This window comes from Magallana gigas, chromosome 9, assembly GCF_963853765.1.
Source record: "Magallana gigas chromosome 9, xbMagGiga1.1, whole genome shotgun sequence".
In the NCBI taxonomy this organism is placed as follows: Eukaryota; Metazoa; Mollusca; class Bivalvia; order Ostreida; family Ostreidae; genus Magallana; species Magallana gigas.
In genome coordinates this window covers 48,875,125-48,902,982 of record NC_088861.1, presented here as the reverse complement: position 1 = coordinate 48,902,982, position 27,858 = coordinate 48,875,125, and the positions used below count along the sequence as shown (strand labels likewise).

Sequence of the window (27,858 nt, the reverse complement as noted above, 5' to 3'; positions counted from 1 at the left end):
CATTTGAGGTCAGTGCACCCGTCCTTAAAACACATAAACAATCTTTGACCGGTAAAGCCAGGGTGCCTGGTTAGGATATTCCCCTGGTATCGAGCTTATTATCCCTGGCACCCAGCCATTTTTAGTGACACATACACACAGAAATTAATTTTCTCTGTACAAGATTTATGTTCTTGTACTCATGGTATTAAATGTAAAACTGCATTTAACTGACTAGCTCCGGAAAAGTGTTTGCAAACAATCAACTAGTGAAGTTCACGTTGCGGTTCCCCAGGTTTCCATGTTCAGAGAACGCAGTGTGTGACTTTGAGGTTCAGACAAGCTACAGACAAACTGCACCATGATGTTGCACTCAAAACTGCTGACTCTAGTCTTACAAGTTTCTCCGACAGTTTTTCATTAATGTGATCAAAGGAATTTCAGTTTTTGGGATTTTTAACATGTTAAACAATTGAGCTTTATGGCATAAAGTTGAATTTGTTAATGTGTATAAAACATAAATAATACTGCAAAGAAATTTCATATGAAAGTCTTATAAAATAAAATAAGACAGTTCTGAGGGGGCATAGTTCAACACAAATGCTTGGAAAGAAAAATTCTAGAGTAAAAATTCAGTTGTAACATTTTGCTTTCTCTGGTGCCATGTCAAGCACTTCTGTAGGATGCAGTTATGAATTGCTGCGTTATTTCATGTTGTACTATTAATATCAATGCTCTATTTTTTCATACACATATGACCTTTTCTTTGATAGACAGCGTCCCCTATCTTCTTTATCTCATGCATGTATACTACAACAGACCCCCAGCGCCGCTTGACCTTAAATAACATCAAAAGGGGGCACTTGTTGATCTATTTATTTCCCTATCAAATGTCATACACCATGGCTTGACACTGTCAATCAATGTGCACAGGTAGTAATGTCAGTGTGCACAGGTTATAGAAGCGTGTCATAATTTAAAAACATTTAAAAGCCGTTATCTCTCATTGCACATAGTTGAGAGGCCCAGGGTGACCTACTTTCGAGCCCCTCAATGTGAGTCAATATGTGTGTAACAGTTTAATCTGGGTCATTAATGTGAGGCCATGAAATAGCAGCTAACAACTGCAATCTGAAAAAATGTTCCCCAAATTACAGGCATATTAAAGAATTTTTATTGTAAATAAAGTTAATGGATGTTAATATGTTGAATTTTTTATATATCTGAATTGCCAAATAAAAGCTGAAATGTTCATTGATTGTGTTACCGTATTTATGATAACAAAACATATTAAAAGGCATGTTTCAAGTTTAGCATGTGATTGTTGCATTGCATTAGTAGCATTAATTTTATACATACCATATAATTCTTCAAGACAAGTACTTGTGTACTAGGCTTACAAGTAGTCCTTTATTACAGTCAAGCAAGAATCCAGGTTTATAACTGTCCCCCAAATTACAGGCGTATTACATTGTAATGAGTATTAATTGTTATTAATATGGTCCATGCATGTTGTGGCATTTACCTCAGACTTCTGATGTAGGAGTTACAATCCCATCAGATGTGGAGGATAGCTTATAATTACGCTGTACACTTACTCCGTCGGTGTGAACTGTAGAAGAGTTTTGGTACACGTGTATATATGTATATCATGGCCGCTATGGCATACAATGTTAAGTAGGAGTAGAGCTTGAACATTTTGGTTGTCATGAGGCAACAATTCCATTCACTTGAATTCAGTTTACTAGATGGTCAGACCACTTTGAATTCTGGCGCCAGATAGCTCAGTTGTTACACCACCTGACTAGAGATTCAGGGGGCCCGGGTTCGAATCCCTGTCTGGTCCGTCAATATTTCCCCCATCCTACATTAACATTGAGGACTCTTGAGGGGCAACAAGACTTAACATCAATGTGACAGATATTTGAAATATAATTTGTATTTTAAAGGTTTTAAGAATTTGATTGTCTCTTTATTAACCTGTAATCACATTTCAACAACTTTATGGGGAAAGAAAGAAAACTAATTATTACCCAGTCTGATTAAAATCAAACATTCCACTAGCTCCTTTATTTGGATGGTCGCGTGGAAGCTCTACAGGACCATCAAAATATAGGTTGATTTTAATCAGACTGTTTGTTACCCTTGTGAATTAAGTATGTGCGTTGTTACTGGGAATTTTGTGAGGAAGTCCTGTTTTAGGCTATAGCTGTGGCATTGTATTGTGACTCTGTCCTCTTTCTCTTGTAGCAGGTACTGCAGCAGTCTATACCCATGAGATCTGTCAGGGAAGAGATGTCAACAATGGAGGGACAGTTCCCCGGCCTGCCCCACCCCCAGGGCCTGTACGACCCCACCCTGGAGAGAGACGCCTGTGGGGTAGGATTTGTGGTCAACATTGATGGCTCCAAATCTCACAAGGTCAGTCAGTGATATTTACTGTATGTTAACTTTCTAAACAAAAATCTTTGATTTTGTTGTTTATCATGTTTATTCAATCCTTGAAATCAAATGTTCAGTGAGGTAAGGTGTCCTACCATGGATTCTATTACATTAACCATTATCCACATATTAATGATTTCTTGAAACTGTGAAAATTCACAAAATTATTGAGAAAACCACAGTATCTATACAATGTGTTTTTGAATGAATTGATAACATGCATATAGTGTACAGATTGTTATATATATAGTGTACAGATTGTTATATATATATGCTTTAGTTTAGTAATAGTGTGAACAGTACCGTAGTACCAGTACTCATAGCATGGATAACATGGATACTGTTCACTGAGGCGACGTGTCTAGGTGTCTCTGCCTGTTTTAGATATACCACACTACACTATACACATAACTAACTGCTTTATGTATATGTACCCAGACAGTACACATACATCTGTGTATACTACACATGAATCAACATATTACAGGCATCCTCGTACACCTGTGCACACTTAGCTCCCAATAACCTATCATACACACATCAACTGCCAGACATCTGTGTATTGTATACTTGTCAGAACTATGTAACAAATATAACAGTACTTTTATCATTGTGATATATACCCTTGACACTTGCTATCCCCCCCCCCCCCAAAAAAAAAATGCTCTCAATGAAAGAAAGAATCAATGGACAGTGATGTAGAGAACATTGAAAGCTGACAACAGATTTGACAGAAGCAGGAAACATTACAGGTGTAATGTGTACCTGGGCAAGGTGTGATTAGAATAAAGCATACAGGTGTAATGTGTACCTGGGCAAGGTGTGATTAGAATAAAGCATACAGGTGTAATGTGTACCTGGGCAAGGTGTGATTAGAATAAAGCATACAGGTGTAATGTGTACCTGGGCAAGGTGTGATTAGAATAATCCCATCAATTAAATTAAATTTCCTGTCTGCTGACTGATTTGTGTACATACATGTACACATGTCACTTTTTAACCATTCATCCCTCTTAAATAATTTCCTTGTCTTTGTGTTTTTGTATGAGAGTGTGAAAGTGTGAAAAAAAAATTTATAAGGAGAGAGAGAGAGAGAGAGAGAGAGAGGGGGCAAATACTTGATGAACAGTAACGAAGTGTGATGTAGCATAAATCCAAATCTTGTGAGACCCTGTCTATAAAATAAAAATGTATAATTATAAGATTTCATCTTTGTTGTCGGCAGTTTTGTCCCATAAATTGTTGTGTCTGAGAACTTTTAAATTATAGTTAATATTAGAACATGGAAAATCATGCCAATATTGATTAAAATAACATTTTTCAAAGCCATTAAATGAGTTATTTACATTACTAACATTGTATCATGTAATATATTGACGTAATAGACGAACACAATTATAGTACATTTTGCAGTACATTGGATGCAGGCAAGACAGGATGCTGCAAACATTATGCATCAATAAGTCATATTGATCTCACACAAATTCATCAGCAAGTCTTCCAACAGATCACAATTAATTCCCATTAAGCCCCCCAGGAATTATTGGACGGTTTATGTATACATTGCAATTCCCATAAAGCCCCGAGGAGTTTGACTTGTGTATTGGCAGATAGTTGCATGCCTAACTTCTATTAATATCAGTTTTTTAATAGGAGCTCTTGCAGCCAAATATAGATTTTCTTCTTCTTCCCACTCTCGTTTGTATTGAGATATAGAGAAAGGATGCGGAAACGAGGTGTAAATTGACTTTGACAGCTACTGGCATCCTCCCCCAAATATTGGCTCTTTCTGTAGAAGTTTTCTGAGGCCATTGGAACCTGATTTGGGCCAGACAAGAAATGGAAATCTATTTGTAACATGATGTAACGCTATGAAAAAAACCCACCCAGATTCTCAAGATATGTCATTTGAAATGTTTGAATGAAAAACCATATATTATACAATTGTAGTCTTTTGATGGGGTCAATACTATATAAATAGTGCCTGTTTGGGAGGGTAACAGTTGAAATTGACACCCCGAGAAAACCATTGTCAACCGACGCGAAGCGGAGGTTGACAATGGTTTTCGAGGGGTGTCAATTTCAACTGTTATCCTCCCAAACAGGCACTATTTATTTTGTTATACTGAATGTCTTTTTTAAAATTTTTAAGAAAATTTTACTGCTTTTATATAGGAATAACGTAAATTCTACAGCGAACCGTACGCGCATAATTTTCGCGCATGTAACATTTTTTAATGTTACCCGTTGCCAAGTGCGTTGCTAATGCTGAGGGTAATAGTAAATATTATTAACTGCGTCTTAACCAATCAGATTTCAGTATTTAACATCAAAGTATAACAAACGGTTTTATAGACCTGATGAGAGTATATCGACCGAGAACGAAGTCTGAGAAATACCATATTAAAATAAAAGAGAATATTTTTAATATGAAGAGTTCGGGGATTAGATTTAATTTCCAAGATGACCATCATTACTGATTACATTAAAGATATTACATTGTCATAATTTATTAGCAGACCTTGAAATGAATTCAGAGTCATCTTAAGGCATGTTAATGCAAGTGATTGAAAGGTGCCTACAGGTTTATGAAATTAAAGATATGTTCTGTCAATGATAATAACAATAGCTTTCAAATTGGTTGATTGGATGTATCAGGGCATTAAATGTGGACACATGCACTGAAAAATCATGTAAACTTTTAAACTGTCATTTTATATGAAATATGAAGGAAATAAGCAACAAATCTCAGAGTTTTGTCCATTTGTGACCTGTAAAAAATCTAGAAAGCCCACAGTCCCTCCTAAAATGACAACAAATAAGCTTTTAAGGGTTAGACCTCCTATTTAAAATGAATTCAAACTAAATATAGGTATTAGGATTACATTTCCCATGATTTGATACAGAATGGTAAGAATTGTAACAGTTATTGATATCATTTCAATGATAAACATCCATGGGTTGATTACACCATATTTAGATTGATATTATCATTTGTCAATGATTACAGTGCTCAGATACAACTCTGATTACATTATGTTATTACATAATCATTACATTTTCTTTAATACAGGTGCACAAATACAATGTTGATTATATTATGTTGATTACATTATGTTTTTTACATTGTGTCGATAAGATAATCATTATATTTTGTTTATAACAGGTGCCTAGAGACAATGTTGATTACATTATGTTCATTACTTTATGGGGATTTCACTATCATTACATGTTGTTTATTACAGGTGCACAGAGACAATGTTGATTACATTATGTTGATTGCATTATGTTGATTACTCTATGGTGATTACACTATCAACACATGCTGTTTTTTACAGGTGCTTCGAGACTGAGACCATGTGGATTACATCATGTTGATTGCGTTATGTTGATTAACTTATTGTGATTACATTATCATTACATGTGGTTTATTATAGGTGCTACGAGACTCTGAGACCATGTTGATTCGGATGGAGCACCGCGGGGCCTGTGGGTGTGACAATGACTCGGGGGACGGGGCAGGGGTCCTGACCGCAATCCCCCACAACATGTATGCCCGCATCATGAAGTAAGTGCAATCGTTCACAAAATATTGTAATATTTTGTATTACCAGGCCTCAGAATCATGAAGGAATTACAGACTGAGGTCAAAATTTCAATCAGTCAGAATCCCATACAAGATGTACAAGTATCATGAATTAAGTAAAACAAAAAACTTAAAAAGAACATTTGATGTTATAGAATGACTGCATGTTACATTGTGTGAGTGCATTCTCTATGCCATACCTTACAACATGTTTGTCTGCGTCATGAACTTCAGGTTATTTTATTAGATTAAAGTTAAAAATTTGTGAATATCAGATGTCCAATCTTTAGATCAGCATCTACATCATATGTCACCATGAAATAATATAGTTCCATCTCTAGAGATGTACTTGATGTTTTGTAGAGCGGACCAGGGAATCGATCTACCAGAGCCAGGCCAGTACGCCACAGGAATGATGTTTGTCGACAAAACCCAGGTGGAAGAGGTCAGGGCCGTCTTCACTCAGATGGCAGAGGACTTCCAGATCAAGGTAAAGGTCATACAGAGGTCAGGGATAACAGGTGAAGGTCAAAGGTCATTGTTCACAAAAATAACTTGAAAAAAATAAAGTTCAGATAGAATTTACATGCAATGGCCAAGTTAATTGTACAAAATTTAAATTTGTTTAGGTATTTAAATTTGATTATTGATCAGTGTTATGTAAGATGACAGCATGATTCACATGGAAATTTAAGCAGTAAAGATTAATTGTTACATACTTAATAGAAACAAATTAAGATATGATGCCTACTTATGGTTCAAGGTCACGCTGACCATAGTAACGAGAACGAGTAAAAAGTGCTGAGAAAAGTCAATTTCTACTTAAAAGAAACTTTGATTTTCATAGGTGATTGCCTGGAGAAATGTTCCAGTTGACAGCACCCAGATTGGACGTGTTGCCATGACAACTGAGCCAGCCATTTTGCAGGTAAATATCCAACTCCAGGGGGAGTGTTGGGGATTTTGTGACCACTGTATAAATTTTATCATAACCATAAAAACATGAAAACTTGACCCTCCCTTTGTGTTAGGGGCAGAGTCAGGCTGGACGTGAATACAGAGATAGGGACGTAGAACTCCCAGAGTCTGGTGCTCACAACCACTCATCAACATTGAGTAAACTAGACTCATTTGTGATTATCTGAATCCCTCAGAAACCCACTACAGCTGAAACTGAATATGAAGTGTCAATTGTCGTGGGTTTCAGCCAAAGTGTGATATAAAAGTCCTTGTTAAAATAAATTTTGAAAGTATTATTTTTGCTGAAGAATTTATAATATTTGGGGGGGGGGGGCTCAAACACCTGAAACTTTTCTTACATCTCTGTGTGCATGTCTCGGTCTGATTCTACAACAGTTACTCAGTTGATTTATAAACAGAACATCAGCATGTTGGCTGGCACTTTATGCACAGCTTGGTCTTTGTTATAAAGATTCAGTATTGTTCTAAAAGAAGTCCAAATTTTGTTGTAATGAATTATATGTATGTAAAGTTTAGTTACTGTATGATTTATACTTCTCAGTATCTGTTGATTTTATCTTCTCCCACACTTTACTCAGAGAGAATTAATGTATTTTAACTTTTTGTATTTCTGATTAGTTCTAAGAAAGGCAAAACATCATGATATGCTTTAACCAATGTTTATATTCTAGGCAAAAGAAATATTGTTCCCATAATGCCTCATTCAAAATGGTTTTGTGTCCAGGTAAATCATATTGTTACAAGGACATGTTATATTATCAGTGTGTCGGGAACTAGCTGTTGGCTGGTTCACTTTTGGCCTGTTTTTCCAGGGTTGCGTCCCTTTGATGAAGTCGGCTAGCGAGAATGTTAGCGGGCCCGAGAATTGAGCCCTTTTGTCCGGCCTCAATTCGATCGGTCGCCTAGGTTGGTTGGTGTATCATCTGTTCTTATTCCTTTAGTTGTAAACGAGACACATCCCACAATGCAACACTGAAAACTAATTGCTCGATATACAAAATAATGACAACTAGAAAATAAGAATAGTGCAATGATATTTTCTTCATAAACAGTAACCTTTTATATTAAAGGCCTTAAAATGTAATGTTCATGAAAGTAAAAACAAATTTTGATGACTGCATGTAGCTTCACTTTTAATGTTATAAAATATGGTCAAGCTTGTTTGAATAAGCTATTCAGCGTATTAATTTTTGTTTATCGAAGTAAATTTACCAAAAAATGGGCGGATCGAACAATATTTATAAGTTTATTTTAACAAAACATGGTTCAAGTAAACAGAATATTGAACCTTGGGACAAAAAGTAGAGGTCATAGAAGGTCAAGGTCATAAAAGGGAACCACACTCAATTCACAAACGGGGATTTATAACAAGTTCCAGTAGCTGATCCCAGTAAGCAGGCTTGGTGGGACCTGTTTTTTCAGTGTTGAATTGTGGCGAGATATCTTTTACAGCAAACGAAAGTTAAATTTTACATTGCACAGAAAATCTTTATGTGTTTTGTCTTAAAGAAAGATAACTCTGTATAAACAGGAACTGTGATGTCTATTTACAACTGCACTTCATCACACATATCTAAGAGACAATTTTTGATGTGCTCAGTCTATAATAAAATACACATATGTAGCTAAACATGTAATGTCATTCTTTGGTTTAGAATTGTTGAAAAAACAGTATCGCAACCAATTTATTTATTATTTTGTAATTAAACATGTACACATTTTAAATATTCTGTGTTAGCTTGTAAAACTGATATATATGATTTTTTTCTGCGTTCATTCAAAGAGCATCATGTTACAATATCACACATAAAATAATGCTTCTTGTGTGCTCCGCATGTAAATGACATGTATCACATGACCTCATAACTCAGCAGGCTGGTCCAGTGACATCACTGTTTCTATTTTTAGGTGTTTGTGACAGGAAGCAGTGATCTAGCGGAATTCCAGCGCAAGGTAAGGGCATCATTGACGGGGTCTCTGGAGCGTTTGTTGTCATTCATATCTGCAATGAGTGTCGTGTAACTGTGTTTAGTCATCTCTTTCATACAAGTGTGTGTGCTTTTGTTTGCAAATGTTGCACGAAATGCTCACCTAGTCTGATTCATACCTTTCATTTGTTTTTGTTATTTATGTGCAATAACTGTAGTTAAATTTGATTTAAACTAAATTTTAGTAGTATGTTGTTTGTTTTTCTGATGGGTAAGACTTACGTAAACTGTTGTCAAGGTCACAAGTATACCAAATGTCAAGGTTACAAGTACCGTATTTTTCGGGGCATAGGCCGGTATTTTTTTGCTCCAATGCGCGAGCATCGGCTTATCCCTCGGGATCGGCTTGTCATAGGCTCAAAGCTCAAAGTTGAAAAAATTAAACAGTCAAATTTAAAATCCACTGTTTTTAGCAGTTTATCATCAGGGTTGTTTTTTTTCTTCGTCCGTTTGAACTATTGTTCGATAGTTGCAGATACATAGATATAACAGAGCCCGTTAGTATATACGTCTCTGATAGTTGTCCCGTTAATAATTTTTGTAATGACATTGCGAGTAATAAAATGTACAGTACGAGGTATTTCTTTACAACCCCAATCAAAAGAATTTTTTCCCCCACGTTCACGTATGAACCCTGGAAACTATTAATGCGTAGTACAAAAAAAACCCCGAAACCGGGTAGAATGAAATATGACGGAACTTTTGTGAATTTCCTCTTGTCTGCGTTCGTGGGAATCACTGGTCTTGGGTGCAGAATAAATCAATACTTTGTGTTTTTACAGTTAATTTTCTGTTGGATGAAATAACGGTATTCTGGTGTCGTGTGTATATACAAAGGTGTGAAACCCGTGACTCAAACACAGCCTGGGGACACGTAGTGTACACCCTTACACCTCACCGCATTAATTGTGTTTTTAACATTACAACTTCTTTGCATAACGGCAAGTCACTTTTTAATTTATTAATGGAAAAGAACACAAATTAAATATTTTATGTGTGGTATTTCGTTTTCTCATTCATGCTATTACGGGGGATAACTCTATTTGAATATGAAACCACGTGTTGAGCTAATGGACGCCATACCCCGATCTACAAGTAGCTTTCAAAGTATTACTTGATTAAATGAAATTGAGCAGTAAGGTTTTAATAAAATATAAAAGGTTTGGTAAAATATCATACTTAGTTCTATCAGACAGTACCACGGAGGTCGGTGTTGCAATTAAATTTACATTATGTAAAATAACGATACCTAACGATATATACCGACAAATACGGAAGAGACCAAACAGCCACAAAACACAATTATATTTTTTTTAAATGTTTAAAATATATATGTTAAGCAAATTTAATAACTTGAATTACTCTTTTGACTTTCTACATCGATATTCTGAAAGTATATACTTAATACGACAACTAAAATTCCTTCATCATGCAGCGGTCATACTTTCACCATAGTAATCATCGATTGAAAATCGGCCTATCCCCCAATTCGGCTAGTCTATGGATTTTTCCTGAATTTTGTCTGAAAATGAGCAATTCGGCCTATGCCCCACATCGGCATATGCCCCGAAAAATACGGTATACGAAATGTCAAGGTTGTCTCCTCTCTCCATCTCTGTTTTCTTTTTGTTTAATAATCAATAAACATCAGCAACAGTACAAAGGTTTTTCATTAACTAAAGCTCATTTAGAATAAGGCCAAATTTTTCATCAGATTTAATTTAAAATCCTTACAAATAAAAAACGATTCATAACTGGAAGAAAGAAATATACCATTAATGATTCTAATGTCTTACTAATCATAAGTTTACAAGAATAACAGTGTGTTGATATTTCTCCAAAAAAAAAAAAAATCTGAAATGAACTTAACCGGTATGGAATAAATTTCTAGGTTTATGATTGCTGATTTGATTTATTTAAACTATTTATTTGATTTGTTGATTTTTAGCTGTATTATTGACTTGTATGTAGGTACCAATTGGAATTGATTTGCTTTACGGTACATGTATTTTTGTTGAATTTTAGGTGTACCTTTTGAGGAAGTTCAGTTCCCATAATATCCCCAAGAAGAATCTCCGATACTATATCAGTACTTTGTCAACAGAAACCATTGTATACAAGGTTTGTATGGATGGGGGGTGGGTAAAACCAGGGAGAATAGCTTGTTTTAATGGCAGAGTTGTTTTGATCAAAGCCCTCAAGTTAAAGGAATAAATTATTGCAAAAACCCAGTTCTTGGTTTTAAAAAGAGAACTTCATTTAAATGGGTAGATGTTGATTTCAGAGTTTGATAGGTAAGTGATTAAATTATCAGAGTGGAAATTTAAAGAGAAATCAGCTGGGCCTAGGGTTGTTCAAGTCAGAAATGATTATTAAAAAGTCATTAAAATCTGACGATAGAATTTGCTGATTTTGCATATTGAGTCTAGGTGCATGTGTTTTGGTGTGTCTCTTTTTCCACACCACTCATCCGTGAGAAACGATTTCAAGCATGGAAGTGCTGCGTGAACATGGGGAAATTTTTGTCACGTTAATGTCCTGTGTAACAGGAGTTGACAAAGTGCACACAATACCATTGGCCCTGGATTTGGATTCCTGCCAATTCAGGCAGCCCAAGCAGGGGTCCTGCAGTGATTTGTCAGAATTTTGTATAACCACCCCCCTTCCCCATACCAACTTTTGATTGTTGAAGGTTAAAGTCCAATAGGTCAATGTTTACATTGAGGAAATCCAACATCATTACTGGCATTCTGAAGCCAAGACCATTGTGTTTAATAAATGCACAGTGTTAGAAAAGTTGTTACGCCATGATCAATTTATCAAACTTATCTTTACACTGGTAACATGAAAGCACCTGGGAGTTTTCTTTGGTTGTATACAGGTGATTGCTGACAAAACACACAAGTTCAATTATTCAGATGTAGAGAATTCAGTCCACACTTGTTTGATAGAAACATTTTCTCGTATTGATTTCCCTTTCTGTTGGTGTTTTTTATTGCAAGCTCCTGATACGGTTTATTGTTGTACAACTTCAGACCCTGCCATGGTTTTAATAAAGAGGAAACAGTGTGTACAGAAAACATTGATTTCAATGTTTGCTCTCCTCAGACCACTAAACCTCGCTATTTATTGTAGAGAGCTTTTACACCTTAAATTATGTAATTTGTGTGTTAGTAGCATATTTTTTTTTAATTACAAAAGAGCTCCATCAAGGGGAGGTAATTAAAATGTTTCATTAACAGGATTTATTAAGCTTCCTGGCTTACTTGTATATTAATACCTGATCATACAACGTGAGTTATAAGGAAATAAATCCTTGGGTTTCCTAATCATATGTACCTGGTATATTGGTTCAAGTTTACTCCAGGCTATGTTTGGCAACAAGTGTTTGTTATAAATATTGATATTAAAATGAAATTTAAAAGCTAAATTCTCAAGTTCATTCATGATGAATTTCTTGACTAATATTCTATGTTATCTAAAAAAGAGTTATTTTCATATTTTTCTAAAATTGTCAAATATCGTGCAAAATTGATGACTTCAATTCAAACCACAAAATAATTGGTGTTTGATTTATCTTAGATAGAGAGAGATTTCTCTGTCTAATTCCAGTCCAAATAAAGAGAGATAACTCTGTTGTCTGGTTTCAGGGCCAGCTGAATCCACGGCAGCTGTGGAAGTACTTCCTGGATCTGGAGAACCCGGAGTACGAGACGCACATCTCCCTGATCCACAGTCGCTTCTCCACCAACACCTTCCCCAGCTGGGAGCGCGCCCACCCCAAAAGGTCAGGGTCACACATAGAAATACATAAATGGGTCTACAAAATATCTCCATCAATTTCCATGCATTTTTTTTGTACAAATATACCATTGGGATCTAGCTGGCACAAGCTCAAAAATTATACTGCTCTGAATCATCACTTTTCATTTGTTGCAATCAAAATTGATCAAATTTTCACTAACTTTTGGAGATTCAATGTAAAATTTCAACTCTTGACCATGAAAAGTTTTAAAGAGAATTAACTTCTGAATGGCCATGTTTTGGCTTTCTGTTCACTGTATTTGATTTATGATGATGCTTTAAACAGGGTCCTGGCCCACAATGGAGAAATCAACACATTGAGGGGTAATGTAAACCTGATGCGTGCTCGGGAGGGCGTGATGCACAGCCAGGTTTACGGGGACCAGTTAAAGAAGCTGTACCCAGTGGTAGAGGAGGGGATGACTGACTCAGGCTGTGTGGACAACGCCCTGGAGTTCTTGTGCATGGCCGGGGGGAGAGAACTCCCAGAGGTACGCAGAGGGGTGGGGCTACTGTAATGGCAACATATAATTAAAGGGAGATCAAAACCATCAAGAGCCTGGATTTCAGTACCTTTTAGTACTTTGATTCAGAGCAACATATTCAGAAAATTATATCTGATTAATATGCATTGAAATGGGAAATTCACTTTCCATGAAATTCACGCAAGTTCTGTAATACATGAAAAGATTTATGATAAATTTATGTATTGATCATGTAGACATTTTACTTTTATGTCTTAAAAAATTTCTATAAAGGAAAATTAACTGGCAATTGATGGTTGTAGTAGTGATTGTTGATTAACTGTCAATATTGTATTAACAGGCAATTATGACCATGGTTCCAGAGGCGTGGCAGAACGACAAAAATATGTCGGCGGAGAAGAAAGCCTTCTACCGGTGGAGTGCATTCGCCATGGAACCCTGGGATGGACCAGGTAGATTGGATACCTGTGTTTTACCTGTATTTTACACCTGAATTAATCATGTCATTAAGTTTTTAAATCTCCTATCTCTGAGATTTACGTATTATAAGATAGGAACATATTGAATGTTTCAGTTGATGTTTTCAATGAATTTTCTACTGAACAAAATTAGAGTTGCTTTGTAGTTGGTGAGTCATGTACAATGTAAATGTATTTGCACATATATGATATACCTGTAATTTGTTGATTAGCCCTTCTGACATTCTGTGACGGACGGTATGTGGGAGCCATCTTGGACAGGAATGGGCTGCGACCTTCACGATTCTATGTCACAAAGGACAACGTGATGTACATGGCCAGCGAGGTCGGCGTGATTGACCTTCCCAGCGCTGATGTCGTACAGAAGGTGAGTGGGCGGGAGGGGGTCGGGTGATGTCAAGGCCACACATAATTATTTCTTTCATATCTATTATACTGAATTTTAATTTGATAATTGACGTCTTTAAAATTGCTAATCTTCTTTTATTGGTACTTTGAGTTCCATACAAAGATGTGAATTCTAGTTGATTGTTTTGCTGTTTTTGTTTTTAGGGTCGACTGAAGCCTGGGAGGATGTTGCTGGTGGATACAGAGTCCAAGTCGTTCATGCGTGATGATGTGATTAAGAACCACCTGGCGGGGCTCCGACCGGTCGCTAAGTGGCTCCAGGAACAGGTAAATAAGTCAGAGAACTAAGAATGGAGTTGTACAACAAACTGTATATTGTAAAGCATTGGTTTACATGTATATGGTGTATTGTCTGAACAAAACTATCGCTTATTGATAGAGGAAATTCTAAAGGTTTGCATATCTGTAACAAACTTTAAAGAAATGTGTAAACCAATATATGATAATTTGGGAGGGAAGTTTTGTGTCAGTCAAAGTAGGTTGTCAAAATTGTGTGGAAACAAATGCAAATTAATGCATTTAGCATGAACTAAATATACTGAGTGAACTGCAAATCAATAACAAAGAGATGTTTCTCAGTGAGAATGAAACTGTTGGACAATGATGTCTGAAAATGTAGCATGCATTATGAGATACTGTTTATTTGTTTCCATTCAGTTTTTCCTCCAATTTCTATTGTTGACTTTCTTGATGTAGACGATGTCCCTGGAAGAGATTAAGAAGTCATGTGACCCCGCCTCCCTAGCCCCGCCCACCTACGAGCTACGAGAGATCAGGCACGACGGTTGGCTGCTGAAAGATCCCAGAATTCCATTGTTTGGCTACACCATGGAGATAATCAACATGCTGGTACTGCCGATGGTCAAAGAGAGGTAGGGGAACCACACGTAACGGGAACAAGTTTTTGTTTGTTCCTTCGCGAGGAATCTATATTCAGTTGAAGTTATTGACCAATTTAGGGCCGTCAATGGGCAACAAGATAATTGTAGAATGTTGTAAATAAACACTTTGTACAATGTACACATTGAATAAAAGCATTATCTCTGAGTCATTATCATTATTACATTATAGATATTCATTGCTCTCCCTCTTTTTTACTACAGGAAGGAAGCGCTGGGATCTATGGGTAACGACGCCCCACTTGCCTGTCTGTCAAGGTATAACCCCCTCATCTTTGACTACTTCAAGCAGTGCTTCGCCCAGGTGACCAACCCCCCGATCGATCCCTTCAGGGAGAAGATCGTTATGTCACTGGTAAGTCAGGGACTCTAGGGAGTTCACATCAATTTGCGTTCGTTAATTCTGTCTCCTCATCTATCCGTTTACCTCCTTGTAAGAAATACTGTGGCTGAATCTCTTCATGATCCAAGAGATACTGTTTTATATGACGCATGTAATAGTCAACTATTTCTCACACTGACTGCAGCTACAATATCTGAAAATGCAGCATTTCAGTATGAAGTAGCCACTTTTCATTATTGTTTAATATTATTGTAGGGCAAAAACACAGTATCCTATATATGTATGAAGTTCAACTGTAACTTGGCGTTTGTTTTATAGACACTCTCTATGACGTGTACCTTGTTACTGGACCAATTTGTTCATACATTGTAACTTGTTTGATTGACAGGCTGATTTTGTAATATTATTTACATTGATTATTACTCTTGTTCAATTGACAGGAACAAGTATGTCTAATGACTTTAACACGTTAACTGAATCCTTTTGTTTGATTGACAGGCATGCCCGGTGGGTCCCGAGGCCAACATCCTGGAGCCCAGTGAGGCACAGTGTCAGCGCCTGTGGCTGGAGCAGCCCCTCCTGTCACTGACCGACCTCCAGGCTCTCAAGGTCGTCAATCACCGTGGCTGGAAGGTCAGTCAGAGGTCATAGCTACCACACAATATCTTGTCTTAGGACAAGCATTTCATTCCTGGGTGATATACTGGGAGGGCTTTTAAATGTATGCAGAAATACTGGGAGGGTTTGTAAATGTTTGCAGAAATACTGGGAGGGTTTGTAAATGTATGCAGAAATACTGGGAGGGTTTGTAAATGTTTGCAGAAATACTGGGAGGGTTTGTAAATGTTTGCAGAAATACTGGGAGGGTTTGTAAATGTATGCAGAAATACTGGGAGAGTTTGTAAATGTATGCAGAAATGTTCATGTACATGGTTACCTGCTGCAAATCTTAGTAATGTTTCTGAGGCTTATAATTATAAAACTGTATAAACTGAGGTACAAAATACTTATAAAAAGTCCATTGAATTTCTATATTTCCACCTCCTCTGCGTATTCCTTTCCTTAAACACACTGTGAAGGATCTTACAGAGCAAGGGAAATAAGACTTGCTGGTGCTTCTCTAAATAACCAAGGTTTACTGTACATTCTGTATGAACACATCCATTGTGTAGTCATTGTGAAATCATTTAGTACTTACACCCTGTGCTGTGATCTTACAGAGTAAGGTGATTGACATCGTCTTTCCACTGGACGCCGGGGAGGACGGACTGGTCCCCGCCCTACAGAGCGTGTGTCAGCAGGCGGCTGAGGCAGCCAATCAGGGCTACCAACTCATCATCCTGTCGGACCGCAGTGTGGGCGCCAACAACGTACCCATACCGTGAGTAGGGCAGGAAATTATTGGAATGGAATCTCTAAGCAAACTTTTGTCAATGGTCTGTAAATATTTTACATAAGCATATGATACATTGATCTGTATTTTGTCAGGTCTTTGCTGGCAGGGGGCGCTGTCCATCATCACTTGATAGAACAAAAGCTCCGCCTCAAGGTGGGCATCATCTTGGAGACTGGAGAGGCCAGGTCAGTGATTGAGATCTTATTATTAACTGACATGAATTTTAAAACTAATATAGGTGACAGAAAACAGAGGTCTGTTAATCAGAGCTGGCTTTTATTCCCCAAATGTACAACACATTTGTGCTGCTCTGCTAACCAAACTTCGTTCTTGCAATCTATGTAGATTGCTATGATCAATTTAATACTAATCTAGGGCATTGAGAGATCTAACAGTGACTTAAGATTCTTTTAGGATAATTTATTGTGTGTTATAAAAAATACTTGGGACTATAGATCCTTATGATGCAGATTGTTCATTATCTACAGTAAATCTAAGCTTCATTTGTGTATGAAATAATCTTCTTTCTGTAGAGAGATCCTAATAGTGTAAATTGTTCCATGTTGTTGAGGAGTTTTGACATTGTCTTCTCTATAGAGAGGTCCATCACATCTGCACCCTGCTGGGTTACGGTGTTGACGCCATCTGTCCCTACCTGGTCTACGAGACCATCTCTCGTCTCCGAGGGGCAGGGCTACTAGACCCCCCACTGTCCGATGACGAGGTCTTTGACAGCTACCAGGCCGCCTGTGCCCGCGGAATCTCCAAGGTCATGGCCAAAATGGGAATCTCCACACTACACAGCTACAAGGTAGGTCAGGGGTCAAGGTCATTTTGAATTAATCCCAGGGTTAGAGTTAGTTATTAATTCACTATCTTGTATTTATTAATATCGTACTCTGGAATACTGTATATTCCTAATTAAGCGGGTGGAATTAATATCTGTGTAAAATGGCAAGAAGTACCCTTCACAGATTTTAAAATCTCGCTATTTTTGCTAAGGTTAAAAACTACTAGAAAAAAGGATAAAAGTTCAGTGTTCGCGATTTATATTGTCACGATTTGATTGGAAATAATGAGATCGCGGAATTAAGTACTTGCGTAATACAAGAAATTTACAGTATATCAGAAGTTTGTTAAGAGAGAGCCTATAATGTTACAACTACAGTTTAATTAATTTTTTTAGGAGGCCAAGATCTAGTTATGACTGATAAGGTTTCTGTTTTGTCAGGGGCTGAGATCTTGTAATGACCTCTCTGGTTTCTATTTATACAGGTCGCAGATCTTAAAATGGCTGGTCTGATTTCTATTTTTAGGGAGCCCAGATTTTTGAGGCCCTGGGTCTCCATAACGAGGTGGTCAACATGTGCTTCAGGGGGACGGCCTCCAGGATTGGGGGAGTGACCTTCAGAGAGCTGGCCACAGAGGTAATGCATTGATATGTCAACACGGTAACATCTGTCAACTTTTAAACACTCGATGATCAATTCGTTATGCATTTTATTTGTACAATAATCTTCCACTGTAAATTCCATCAGCATCGCGTACAATAATCAATTATTAATTTAATGGTTAAGTATTATTAATGGCCACTGATCGGTACCCGGTCAACTGGACACGGATTAATTAAGGGTAGCATTGTGTTCAGTTTATAATTAGTAAAAGAAAAACAAGCTGCAAGTGTTAAATGTCAGGGGACCTAGGTCTAGGCTGTTCAAGTTAGGCAGCAAAGTTCGTTAAGCTTAGACCACGTTCACATACCGGTAGATATATTGAGTCAATTTTCCATTTAAAATTACAACATGTGCTTTGCTTTGACTGTGGTGCTGTATTTACAGGCACTGAGCCGGCACAAACTGGCTTACAGACTGGAAGATACGGATGAATACATTGAGATGAACCCCGGGTTGTACCACTGGAGAGATGGGGGTGAGCAGCATATGAATGACCCCCTCACCCTGGCCAACCTACAGGTAGGGACACCGAGATGTCTACAGTAATTATCCTTATAGATCAAAACTTGACTATGTAGACTAAATAGAACTCTCACTATTTTTATTTATCTACTGAATTTTAAGAGGGGAAGGGTGTTTTCTTTAATTTTAATATCTTGAAACCCGGAAAATCTATAGGTGTTTCTCTGATTCATTTTAATAAGTTCAATAAAAGGACTATGTGCGGTTTTATGCATTTTTTGCCTCCAAAATTAAAGTTTTATAAAGTGCTTTTAAAATAAGGGTGAAGGTAGTTAGAATCATATTAAAAATAAGGGTGCAAAAAGTTATCGCCACAGTGACGTCATAATGTAGAAATGACGTAATGAATATTGCCTAATTTTGATAAATTGATGTTTTGAAGCAAAATATGGGTGTTTTCCGATGGTTTTTCGACTGGGAAACATTGAGCGCAGGCTTGCTCAAGTACCATATTTTAGTATAATGTGTATAATTATCTGAAGAAAAAATTATGTTTAAATCTTACTTGAGCAGACCTGCGCTCTATACTTCCGAATGCAAAATTTAAAGCAAAAATGAGAATGTTTTCATTCGTTTGCAAATTTGCGGGAATAAGGTCATAAAGTTGACTTCATAGATAAATTGCCGATGAGCAATGGTGGTTAAAATCAAAATTAAAGTGATAGGCATCCATTGTACAATGATTTATGAAGTTTTTATTTTTATGCAACACTATTTAAAAATTGGTTAAAATTGGGGGCAGATATTAGACCACCGCACATAGTCCTTTGAAACTTAAGGCAATGGGAAGGGTGATAGTTTTTTGATATGGGCTTCAGCCTCAAAGAAAACATGAAAAAGCTGAAACCAGCAATGATAACTGAGTGAAAATAGAAATTTTCAAACAAGTACATGTACAATGTACATGCTTGGTTTTTTTTTGAGAGCCCCTGTTGAAGCTGGGGCATTTGGAATGTTGTTTAAAGCTTTACAAAGATTTTTTTAATGGAATCGTCTTGTCTATAACAATAGGAGGCAGCCAAGAACAACAACAAGTCTGCGTATGGGAAGTTCACAGAGTCGGCCTGGAGAAGCGCCATGAAGTGTTCCCTGCGGGGTCAGCTGGACTTCACCTCACGCGACGGACCAATCGACGTGGCCGAGGTGGAACCCGCCTCAGAAATCGTTAAACGCTTCTGTACAGGTATCTATGTAGCAATATTCTGTCCAGCCTCAAACTCATAAATTTTCCTGTTTTCAAAGAAAATAATTTTATCAGGTAGTTTATATTAATTAATTAAACATACCAAAAACAAGAGTGTTGAGGAAGTTTTGATAGTACTGTCTATAACATTTTGTTTATCTTGTGAATTAATCTCTAAAATTTAGGTATTTTTCAGATTTGAAACTTGAAAATCTCACCACTAATGCCTCAAAGAGTTTAAGGAATTGAGATCTTTCATCTTTATCGAAGATTTATATTCTAACTTGTATTTGACTTTGGTTTTACAAACAGTGCCATGAACTTGCTGTGCAAATCTTGACAAAACTCCTGATTTTTGAGATTTTATATCTGTTGACTGTAGACAGGTGTTTTAAATTTGAGTTTTTACTTACAGGTGTGACCAGGTTGTATTTCTATAATTCCAGGTGCAATGAGTTTTGGCAGCATCTCCATGGAGGCCCACACAAGCCTCGCCATCGCAATGAATAGAATCGGAGGGAAGTCCAACACAGGAGAGGGAGGGGAAAACGCAGACAGATACCTCAATGAAGACCCACAGTTCAACAAGCGATCGAAGATCAAACAGGTCTGTACAAACTTGTGAAAAGAATTAGTGACTGGAAGTAAACTATCCCACTTCTCCTGAAACATGAATTATTTCTAACCTTTTCATCATTTCAATTTTTATAAAACAAAGGGGGAATCAAACTTCTCTTTCGTTAAAACTTGTTCAAGAAATTCCAAACTGGAAGCTCACAAATTATTTTTTCATGCACCTCCCCCTTCCAATCCCCCCCCCCCCCCAAAAAAAAATTCAATTTTTTTTTTTTAAAATTTGCAAATTGTTTATGATTCAGCAATGTTTTTCCATTCTTCAATTTTCCTTCCAACACTTTAGAATTACAAAATCTTTTAAAGAGTGAATGACCTTCAGAGACGAAGGTAGATTTCAAGGTAAGCTGGACGAGTTAATGATGCCAAGTGGATCAATATTTGGCTGTGACAGTTTTTTAGGGTCTTCCGTTTCCAACGGAAGACCCTCTTGTTATTCTTCGGTTTCTTTTTAGGGTCTTCCGTTTTCAACGGAAGACCCTCTTGTTATTCTATTGTTTCTTTTTCATTATTATTATTTTTCTTTTTCTTTATTTTTCTGACTTTTTCAAAGCTTAATATCTCAAAAAGTTTTCAACAGATTTACATGAAACTTTCAGGGATTATGAAGCATTATTGTGCCTCAAAGTTTTAAAATTTTCAACTACAACGTCACTTCCGTTTTTACGTTACGTCAATTTTTAAATTTTAAAAAAGTAATTTTGTCCAGGGCGTTTTTCAAAAACGGACCAAGATAAAGACTTGGAATTTTCTGTGTTGAAGCAATGATCGTTTTTATTTGGACATAAGACTGGAAATTAGTTTCCGTCACTTCCGGTCTAAACCGGAAGTGTTTTAAAATTTTCGAATTTTCGAATTTTTCGTTTCAATTTAAAATGGTTACGAGGTTTGTAGAGTTAGTTATTCTGAACACGAATCTGAAATCCGTTTGAAAATCGGACGATGCATTACAGAGATATCGGGGGTTAAAAATTGATTTTTCCGGAAATTTTGATTCCGCGTCCTTGGTTTAAAAAATAGCGTAATGTTCAAAGTAAAATTAACTCGTACCAAAAATAATCACTAAGTCGTACTTGAACACATTCGGATTTTTTTGTTAAGTCGTTCTTGAAATCAGAAAGGTTTTTGTTAAGTCGCACGTAAAATCATTCGTATTTTGTTAAGTCGTACCAGGAATAATTCGATTTTTTTCATCTTTTTATTTTAGTTACTCTTGTTATTGGTTTAAGGGCTCTGCTTCATACAGGAACTTCCAGCTTTACTTCCGATATTAACGGAAGACCCACTCGTTGCTTTGCAACGAGCTTTGATCTAGTTATTATTATTTTTTTTCTTTTTCTTTTTTTTCTGACTCCTTTTCGGCTTCATAACTCAAAAAGTTTTCAACTTATTTAAAGGAAACTTTCAGAGATTATGTGCAATTATAATGCCTCAAAGATGTTAAAGTTTCCATAACAACGTCACTTCCGTTTTGACGTTACGTCATTTTTAAACTTTAAAAAAAGTAATTTTGTCCGCGACATTTCTCAAAAACGCTATAAGATAGAGTCTTGAAATTTTCTGTGGTTATGAATTTGGCAATTTACATGTGCAATAAGGCTGGAAATAAAAATCCGTCACTTCCGGTCGAAACCGGAAGTAAAACAAATTTTTCGAAAAAATGAATTTTCTGATCAAATCAAAAATGAATATGTGTTTTATTAAGCTTATCAAGCTGAATCTAACACTGAAATCCATTTTAAAATCGGACAATGCATTACAGAGATATCGGGGTTTAAAAATTGATTTTTCCGGAAATTTTGTTTCCGCGTCCTTGGTTTAAAAAATAGTGTAATGTTCAAAGTAAAGTTAACTCGTACCAAAAATAATTGTTAAGTCGTACTTGAACACATTCGGATTTTTTTTGTTAAGTCGCTCTTGAAATCAGGAAGGGTTTTGTAAAGTCGTACTTAAAATCATTCGGATTTTGTTAAGTCGTACCAGGAATAATTCGATTTTTTCATCTTTTTATTTTAGTTACTCTTGTTATTGGTTCAAGAGCTCTGCTTCTTACGGGAACTTCCAGCTTTACTTCCGCCATAAACGGAAGACCCACTCGTTGCTTTGCAATGAGCTTTGCTCTAGTTTATAATGTCATTGCTCTTGATCAGAATCACCATTAATTGAGCATTATATTTTTTAACAATGAACACAATATTAAGTGTTGGTTCTGTGCAATTGTGCTGATTGTTGTCATGTTTTTCACCACCAGGTGGCGTCGGGAAGGTTCGGAGTAACCAGCTCGTACCTGACCCATGCTGATGAACTCCAGATAAAGATGGCTCAGGGGGCCAAGCCCGGGGAGGGTGGGGAGCTACCCGGACACAAGGTAAGGATGGGTCAGATATCGGAGACACCCCCTCCCCACATACACACACAGACATAACGACAAAGTTCTGGACAAATTCATGTTTAGACCAATTTGCCAAAATTTTGGAGTTTTTTTTATTGTTAAATTTGACTGCAGAAACAATTTTGCACAATGTACATAGCTGTTTAAGATATTCCGTGAGTAAATACAGTACACCTAAATATATCTGATTCAAATAAATGAATGAAAAGTTTGAAAGCCAGACATTGCTTTAACAATAAATTACCATTACATGTAAATACTTCTATCTATTATTATCTATCTATGATACCCAAACAATGATATCTAACAGTTAATTAAAAAAAAAAATGAATTTGCAAATAAAATGTTTACAATCTTCTAAATTATCCAGATGTACGCTTTAGAGTATATGAGTTGTACGGTCACTGAGATCTTGTTTTCAGGTGTCCAAGGAAATAGCTAAGACGCGTCACTCAATCCCTGGGGTGGGGCTGATCAGCCCTCCCCCTCACCACGACATCTACTCCATAGAGGACCTGGCAGAGGTGAGACTCCTTGTTTGTGTTGATTCATTATCAAATACTAATTATCTCGTTTGTGCTAACCATACACAGCTAATTACATGATTGGATGCCTCATGTCAATATGACGTGAAAAGAGCACTCACTTGTTTTAAAGTATGAATTTCACATGAAATGCATTTTGTGCTAGATTTTACAAAATCAATCTAAGTATGTTAAATGCATATGACACATGACATCACTCCATGTGAAATTTCTTAATGCAAATTTTAACGTGAAATTTGTATGAGACTCATATTTCCATGTACATAGAAAAAAAATTACTCTATTAAAGTTTGTATTTGATTTATTGAATGTCAATTCTTACATTTCAAGTTCTTGAATTAATAATCTGCTTTCACTACCTATGTGTACCCTTGTGTCCATTACAGCTGATCTATGACCTGAAGTGCTCCAATCCCAACGCCAGGATCAGTGTCAAGCTAGTGTCGGAGGCCGGGGTCGGAATCATTGCCGCCGGCGTTGCCAAGGTAGCCATAGTGTCTGGTTAATTCATTGAAAGAAGTGATTATTATAGAAGTTTTGTCTGTTCAATTGGTTTAATCAGGGAAAGAATTAATGGCAATCACTAATTTTCTGACAAGTAAGGATACAACTTTGAATGTATAACTTATAGAATAATATCTCATTTCATGAACGATGCAGGAAATGTAGTGCTACTGATAATTTGTTGAGATTAGAGGTAAACTCCATTAATTCCATCAATATACTTACCAAAAATACTGTAAATTCCTAATTAAACACAAGGAATTAATATCGGCGTAAAATGGCGAGAAGCATCCTTCACAGATTTTAAAATCTAGCCATTATTTTCTGAGAGTTAAAAAACTAAGGATAAATAAGGAGAAAAATTCAACGTTCGTGATTTTATATTCTTGCGATTTGATACAAACCAGCGGGATCGCAGAATTAAGTACTCGCGTAATATAAAGAATTAACAGTATACTACGTCTTCTATTCAGCCAGTACTGAGTAAGTTTTTGCTGTTCTGTTTCAGGGTAAAGCGGAACATATCACAATCTCCGGACACGATGGAGGGACTGGGGCCAGCTCCTGGACTGGGATCAAGAACGCCGGGCTCCCATGGGAACTGGGAATATCCGAGACGCACCAGACCTTGGTGATGAATGACCTGAGGTCAAGGATCGTGTTACAGGCGGACGGACAGATCCGATCAGGTTAGTCTTGTGTTTCTTCTACAGCAATCAATATGTCAATCAAACGAAATTAACATATACAGGATTTTTTTCGCCCTGTGTCATTTTCGCCCTTAAAAAAGTAACGCTCGTCTTGAATTTGCACGGAAAAGTTATCATTATTGAGAGATTGTTTGAGACATAGAATTCGCTCAGTCTTAAATTTGCCGTCTGATAGTGAATGGGCAGCAAAAGGGGAGAAAATAAAACGGGGGTGAACATTTCCTTGTATACAGTATATGTACACTTGTGTTTTTCCTTCACATGATCACACAAACCCTAACAATGTGAAAAGGAAACTATGCTATGATATAATTGTGTGTAAACAAGTACAAAATGGTAATGGGTGTTTGTTTATAGAGAGCTAAGGATTGTGCTCCGGTGTTTTTAGGTCGTGATGTGGTGGTGGCAGCCATGCTGGGAGCTGATGAATACGGATTCTCCACCGCTCCACTCATCACCCTGGGCTGTACCATGATGAGGAAATGTCACCTCAACACCTGCCCCGTCGGCATAGCAACACAGGTAACAACTGTTACAGCTGTCGTAGTCTGATGTTATGTCAGAAAAACAGCAAAAAAACATATCCATTTTATTTAGAAAAAAATAGATACATCTGTTTTGATGGATACATGGACATGGACATGAAGGTTGATGCAGAGCATGTGTTACTTGTTTCATTTGTTATATTGTCTAGCTACGTTAAAAAAATAAAGGTTATTGTTATATTCAGTAGTATATTCTCACTATATAACTCTATGTAGACAAATAGTCAATAATTGTAATATTAGCTCGTCCGGAAAATATTGACCGGTCAATATTTTTTTGATATTGACCGGCTAGGAATAATATCTAGAGAACATTCCCTCTATTTCAAATAATTGCCTCTGATTTGATGATTCGTCATCGATGACGTAAATAAGTCTTCGCGACTCCAAAACAAGGTGACGTCATAATAAACAGTCAGTCAAGGCAAGTAAACAACGGACGCGCAATGCGACGGTTTGCTATCATAACGGATATAAGGATTTGCGTTTTACTGTGAAATAAAATCAGGTATAGAACATGTTAATTCTTACGGGCAGCAGAATACAGTGACCGTTTGATGCTGAGGATATGTTGGAAATGAACTTTGCACAAAATTGAATTCGTAAATTCTTTGTTGAGCTGAGAAAATTACGGCGATCTGGTTTCAATTACTTTCTTAAATTTTGGTTTGTTTCTTCATATAACAAAACAAATGTTGACTGTGTTTTCGGGCAACATTGATTATATTAGCCCCCTTGGGACGAAAATATTGCCCTCTGCTTCGCGTCGGGCAATATTTCGTCCCTCGGGGGCTAATATAATAATAATCAATGTTGCCCTCAACCCCAGTCAATATTTGTATAATGTACAATGCATTAATTCAATTAATTAATAATTAACATAATTAATTAGTATGTCAGTGTATACATTGAGTATAGGTGTAATGTAGTCCATGGTCTGGAATTTGATAGTTCTGTCAGGTAATAAGTTGTGAATGTATTTTATTGTATCTTAATTATCTCTTCATTGTTATTCATCTTTGCATCTAAATCGTCATTGTTTTCTGTCAAGTAATGTTATTTTTAAATCTTGATGTATGTTTATTAACTATAAATTTCAGGACCCAGTGTTGAGGGCCAAGTTTGCAGGGAAACCCGACTATGTCGTCAACTACCTGTTCCTGCTGGCAGAGGAGGTAAGAGTTGTCTTCCCTTGTCTTCTTCTTATTGCTAAACTTGAGCAGAATCAGGCATAATTTGTATCAGAGTTAATACTGATTTTTGTTCACATATTTTATTCACATATGCAAATATTCCTCGTTCAATTAATGACCTTTTTAGGCAGAATTTTTGTCTACAGGTCCAAAAAATCTTATGTTGTCCTCATACCCAGTTTATTATTGTATACTGTAATTGTTACGGAATAAATATGAATGATTAAAGGTTGAAATGCTGCAGAGCAAAAACAGATGTAAGGAATATGTTCAGATGTACTGTACATTTGTATGAGTTTTTCCGTTCATATGTTACAAATTTTTAAAATGCTTCTTTTAAAAGAACTCTTGTCTCGGTAGATCCGTGATATTCTAGCCAAGCTTGGCAAAAGGAGTCTACAGGAAGTGATCGGCTGTACGGAGCTGCTCAAGTTCTCTCCCGACCCGGAGAATCACAAGGCAGGCCTTCTGGACTTCAGCCTCATTCTGAAGAATGCCCTGACCATCCGACCAAACACCGAGATACTGGGCGGTAGCGTCAAGCAGATATTTGATCTGGACAAAAGACTTGTAAGTTTTAGATACAGAGATTTTAAAGAGATAAAAGGGGGGGAGAGGGTAATGTATATAGTCTGGATGAAAGGTTGTAGAAGAGACGTACTTTGGGGAGGGGGGTATTGAATAAACAGATACTTCAGGTAGGGGAGGCGGTGGGGTGAAGCACATAGTTGATCTGCATAAGAGACTGGTCAGTGGTGGATACAGTTTGTTATAAAGATGAAGAGAATGCACTTGTGTGTGTGTTGGTTGGGGGGATGGGAATGAGGTTCAGCCGGCATTTGTTCCAGTTCCGAGGCTGTTCAGTGTAAAAGGCTGGTCGGTCAATGTCAGATGTGTAATATATGACAGTCAATTATTTTGTGTGTGTGTCTGTCTGTAACAAACTCTCTCTATTTGTCTGTAACAAACTCTCTCTACTTGTCTATAACAAACTCTGTCTGTCTATCTGTAACAAACTCTCTCTATTTGTCTATCTGTCTATAACAAACTCTCTCTGTCTGTAACAAACTCTCTCTATTTGTCTGTAACAAACTCTCTCTATTTGTCTATCTGTCTGTAACAAACTCTCTCTATTTGTCTGTAACAATCTCTCTCTATCTGTCTGTCTGTAACAAACTCTCTCTATTTGTCTGTAACAAACTCTCTCTATTTGTCTGTAACAAACTCTCTCTATTTGTAACAATCTCTCTCTATTTGTCTGTCTATAACAAACTCTCTCTATCTGTCTGTAACAAACTCTCTCTATCTGTCTGTAACAAACTCTCTCTATCTGTCTATAACAAACTCTCTCTGTCTGTAACAAACTCTCTCTATTTGTCTGTAACAA

The 27,858-nt window shown here is 36.8% G+C and overlaps 1 protein-coding gene across 4 annotated transcripts in view; it reads left to right on the top strand.

The window, feature by feature from the left end:
* The window catches only part of LOC105337796 (uncharacterized), a 44,212-nt gene that overhangs the window by 1,628 nt on the left and 14,726 nt on the right, over nt 1–27,858 (top strand). For 3 of the 4 annotated variants that reach the window (XM_066071951.1, XM_066071950.1, XM_066071952.1), the window contains exons 2-29: nt 2,230–2,400; nt 5,859–5,989; nt 6,371–6,497; nt 6,855–6,935; nt 8,897–8,941; nt 11,002–11,097; nt 12,627–12,763; nt 13,067–13,271; nt 13,606–13,717; nt 13,957–14,111; nt 14,297–14,419; nt 14,849–15,024; nt 15,256–15,406; nt 15,893–16,027; nt 16,615–16,775; nt 16,883–16,975; nt 17,388–17,601; nt 18,107–18,217; nt 18,629–18,763; nt 19,778–19,949; nt 20,396–20,556; nt 22,834–22,950; nt 23,397–23,498; nt 23,906–24,004; nt 24,532–24,712; nt 25,122–25,255; nt 26,379–26,453; nt 26,832–27,041. In XM_066071951.1, the coding sequence (XP_065928023.1) occupies nt 2,254–2,400; nt 5,859–5,989; nt 6,371–6,497; nt 6,855–6,935; nt 8,897–8,941; nt 11,002–11,097; nt 12,627–12,763; nt 13,067–13,271; nt 13,606–13,717; nt 13,957–14,111; nt 14,297–14,419; nt 14,849–15,024; nt 15,256–15,406; nt 15,893–16,027; nt 16,615–16,775; nt 16,883–16,975; nt 17,388–17,601; nt 18,107–18,217; nt 18,629–18,763; nt 19,778–19,949; nt 20,396–20,556; nt 22,834–22,950; nt 23,397–23,498; nt 23,906–24,004; nt 24,532–24,712; nt 25,122–25,255; nt 26,379–26,453; nt 26,832–27,041 (3,786 nt within the window). In that variant the 5' untranslated portion in view covers nt 2,230–2,253. Of the gene's footprint in view, nt 1–2,229; nt 2,401–5,858; nt 5,990–6,370; nt 6,498–6,854; nt 6,936–7,659; nt 7,713–8,896; nt 8,942–11,001; nt 11,098–12,626; nt 12,764–13,066; nt 13,272–13,605; nt 13,718–13,956; nt 14,112–14,296; nt 14,420–14,848; nt 15,025–15,255; nt 15,407–15,892; nt 16,028–16,614; nt 16,776–16,882; nt 16,976–17,387; nt 17,602–18,106; nt 18,218–18,628; nt 18,764–19,777; nt 19,950–20,395; nt 20,557–22,833; nt 22,951–23,396; nt 23,499–23,905; nt 24,005–24,531; nt 24,713–25,121; nt 25,256–26,378; nt 26,454–26,831; nt 27,042–27,858 lie in introns of those variants that run through there. The other variant, XM_066071953.1, reaches the window with a different exon arrangement.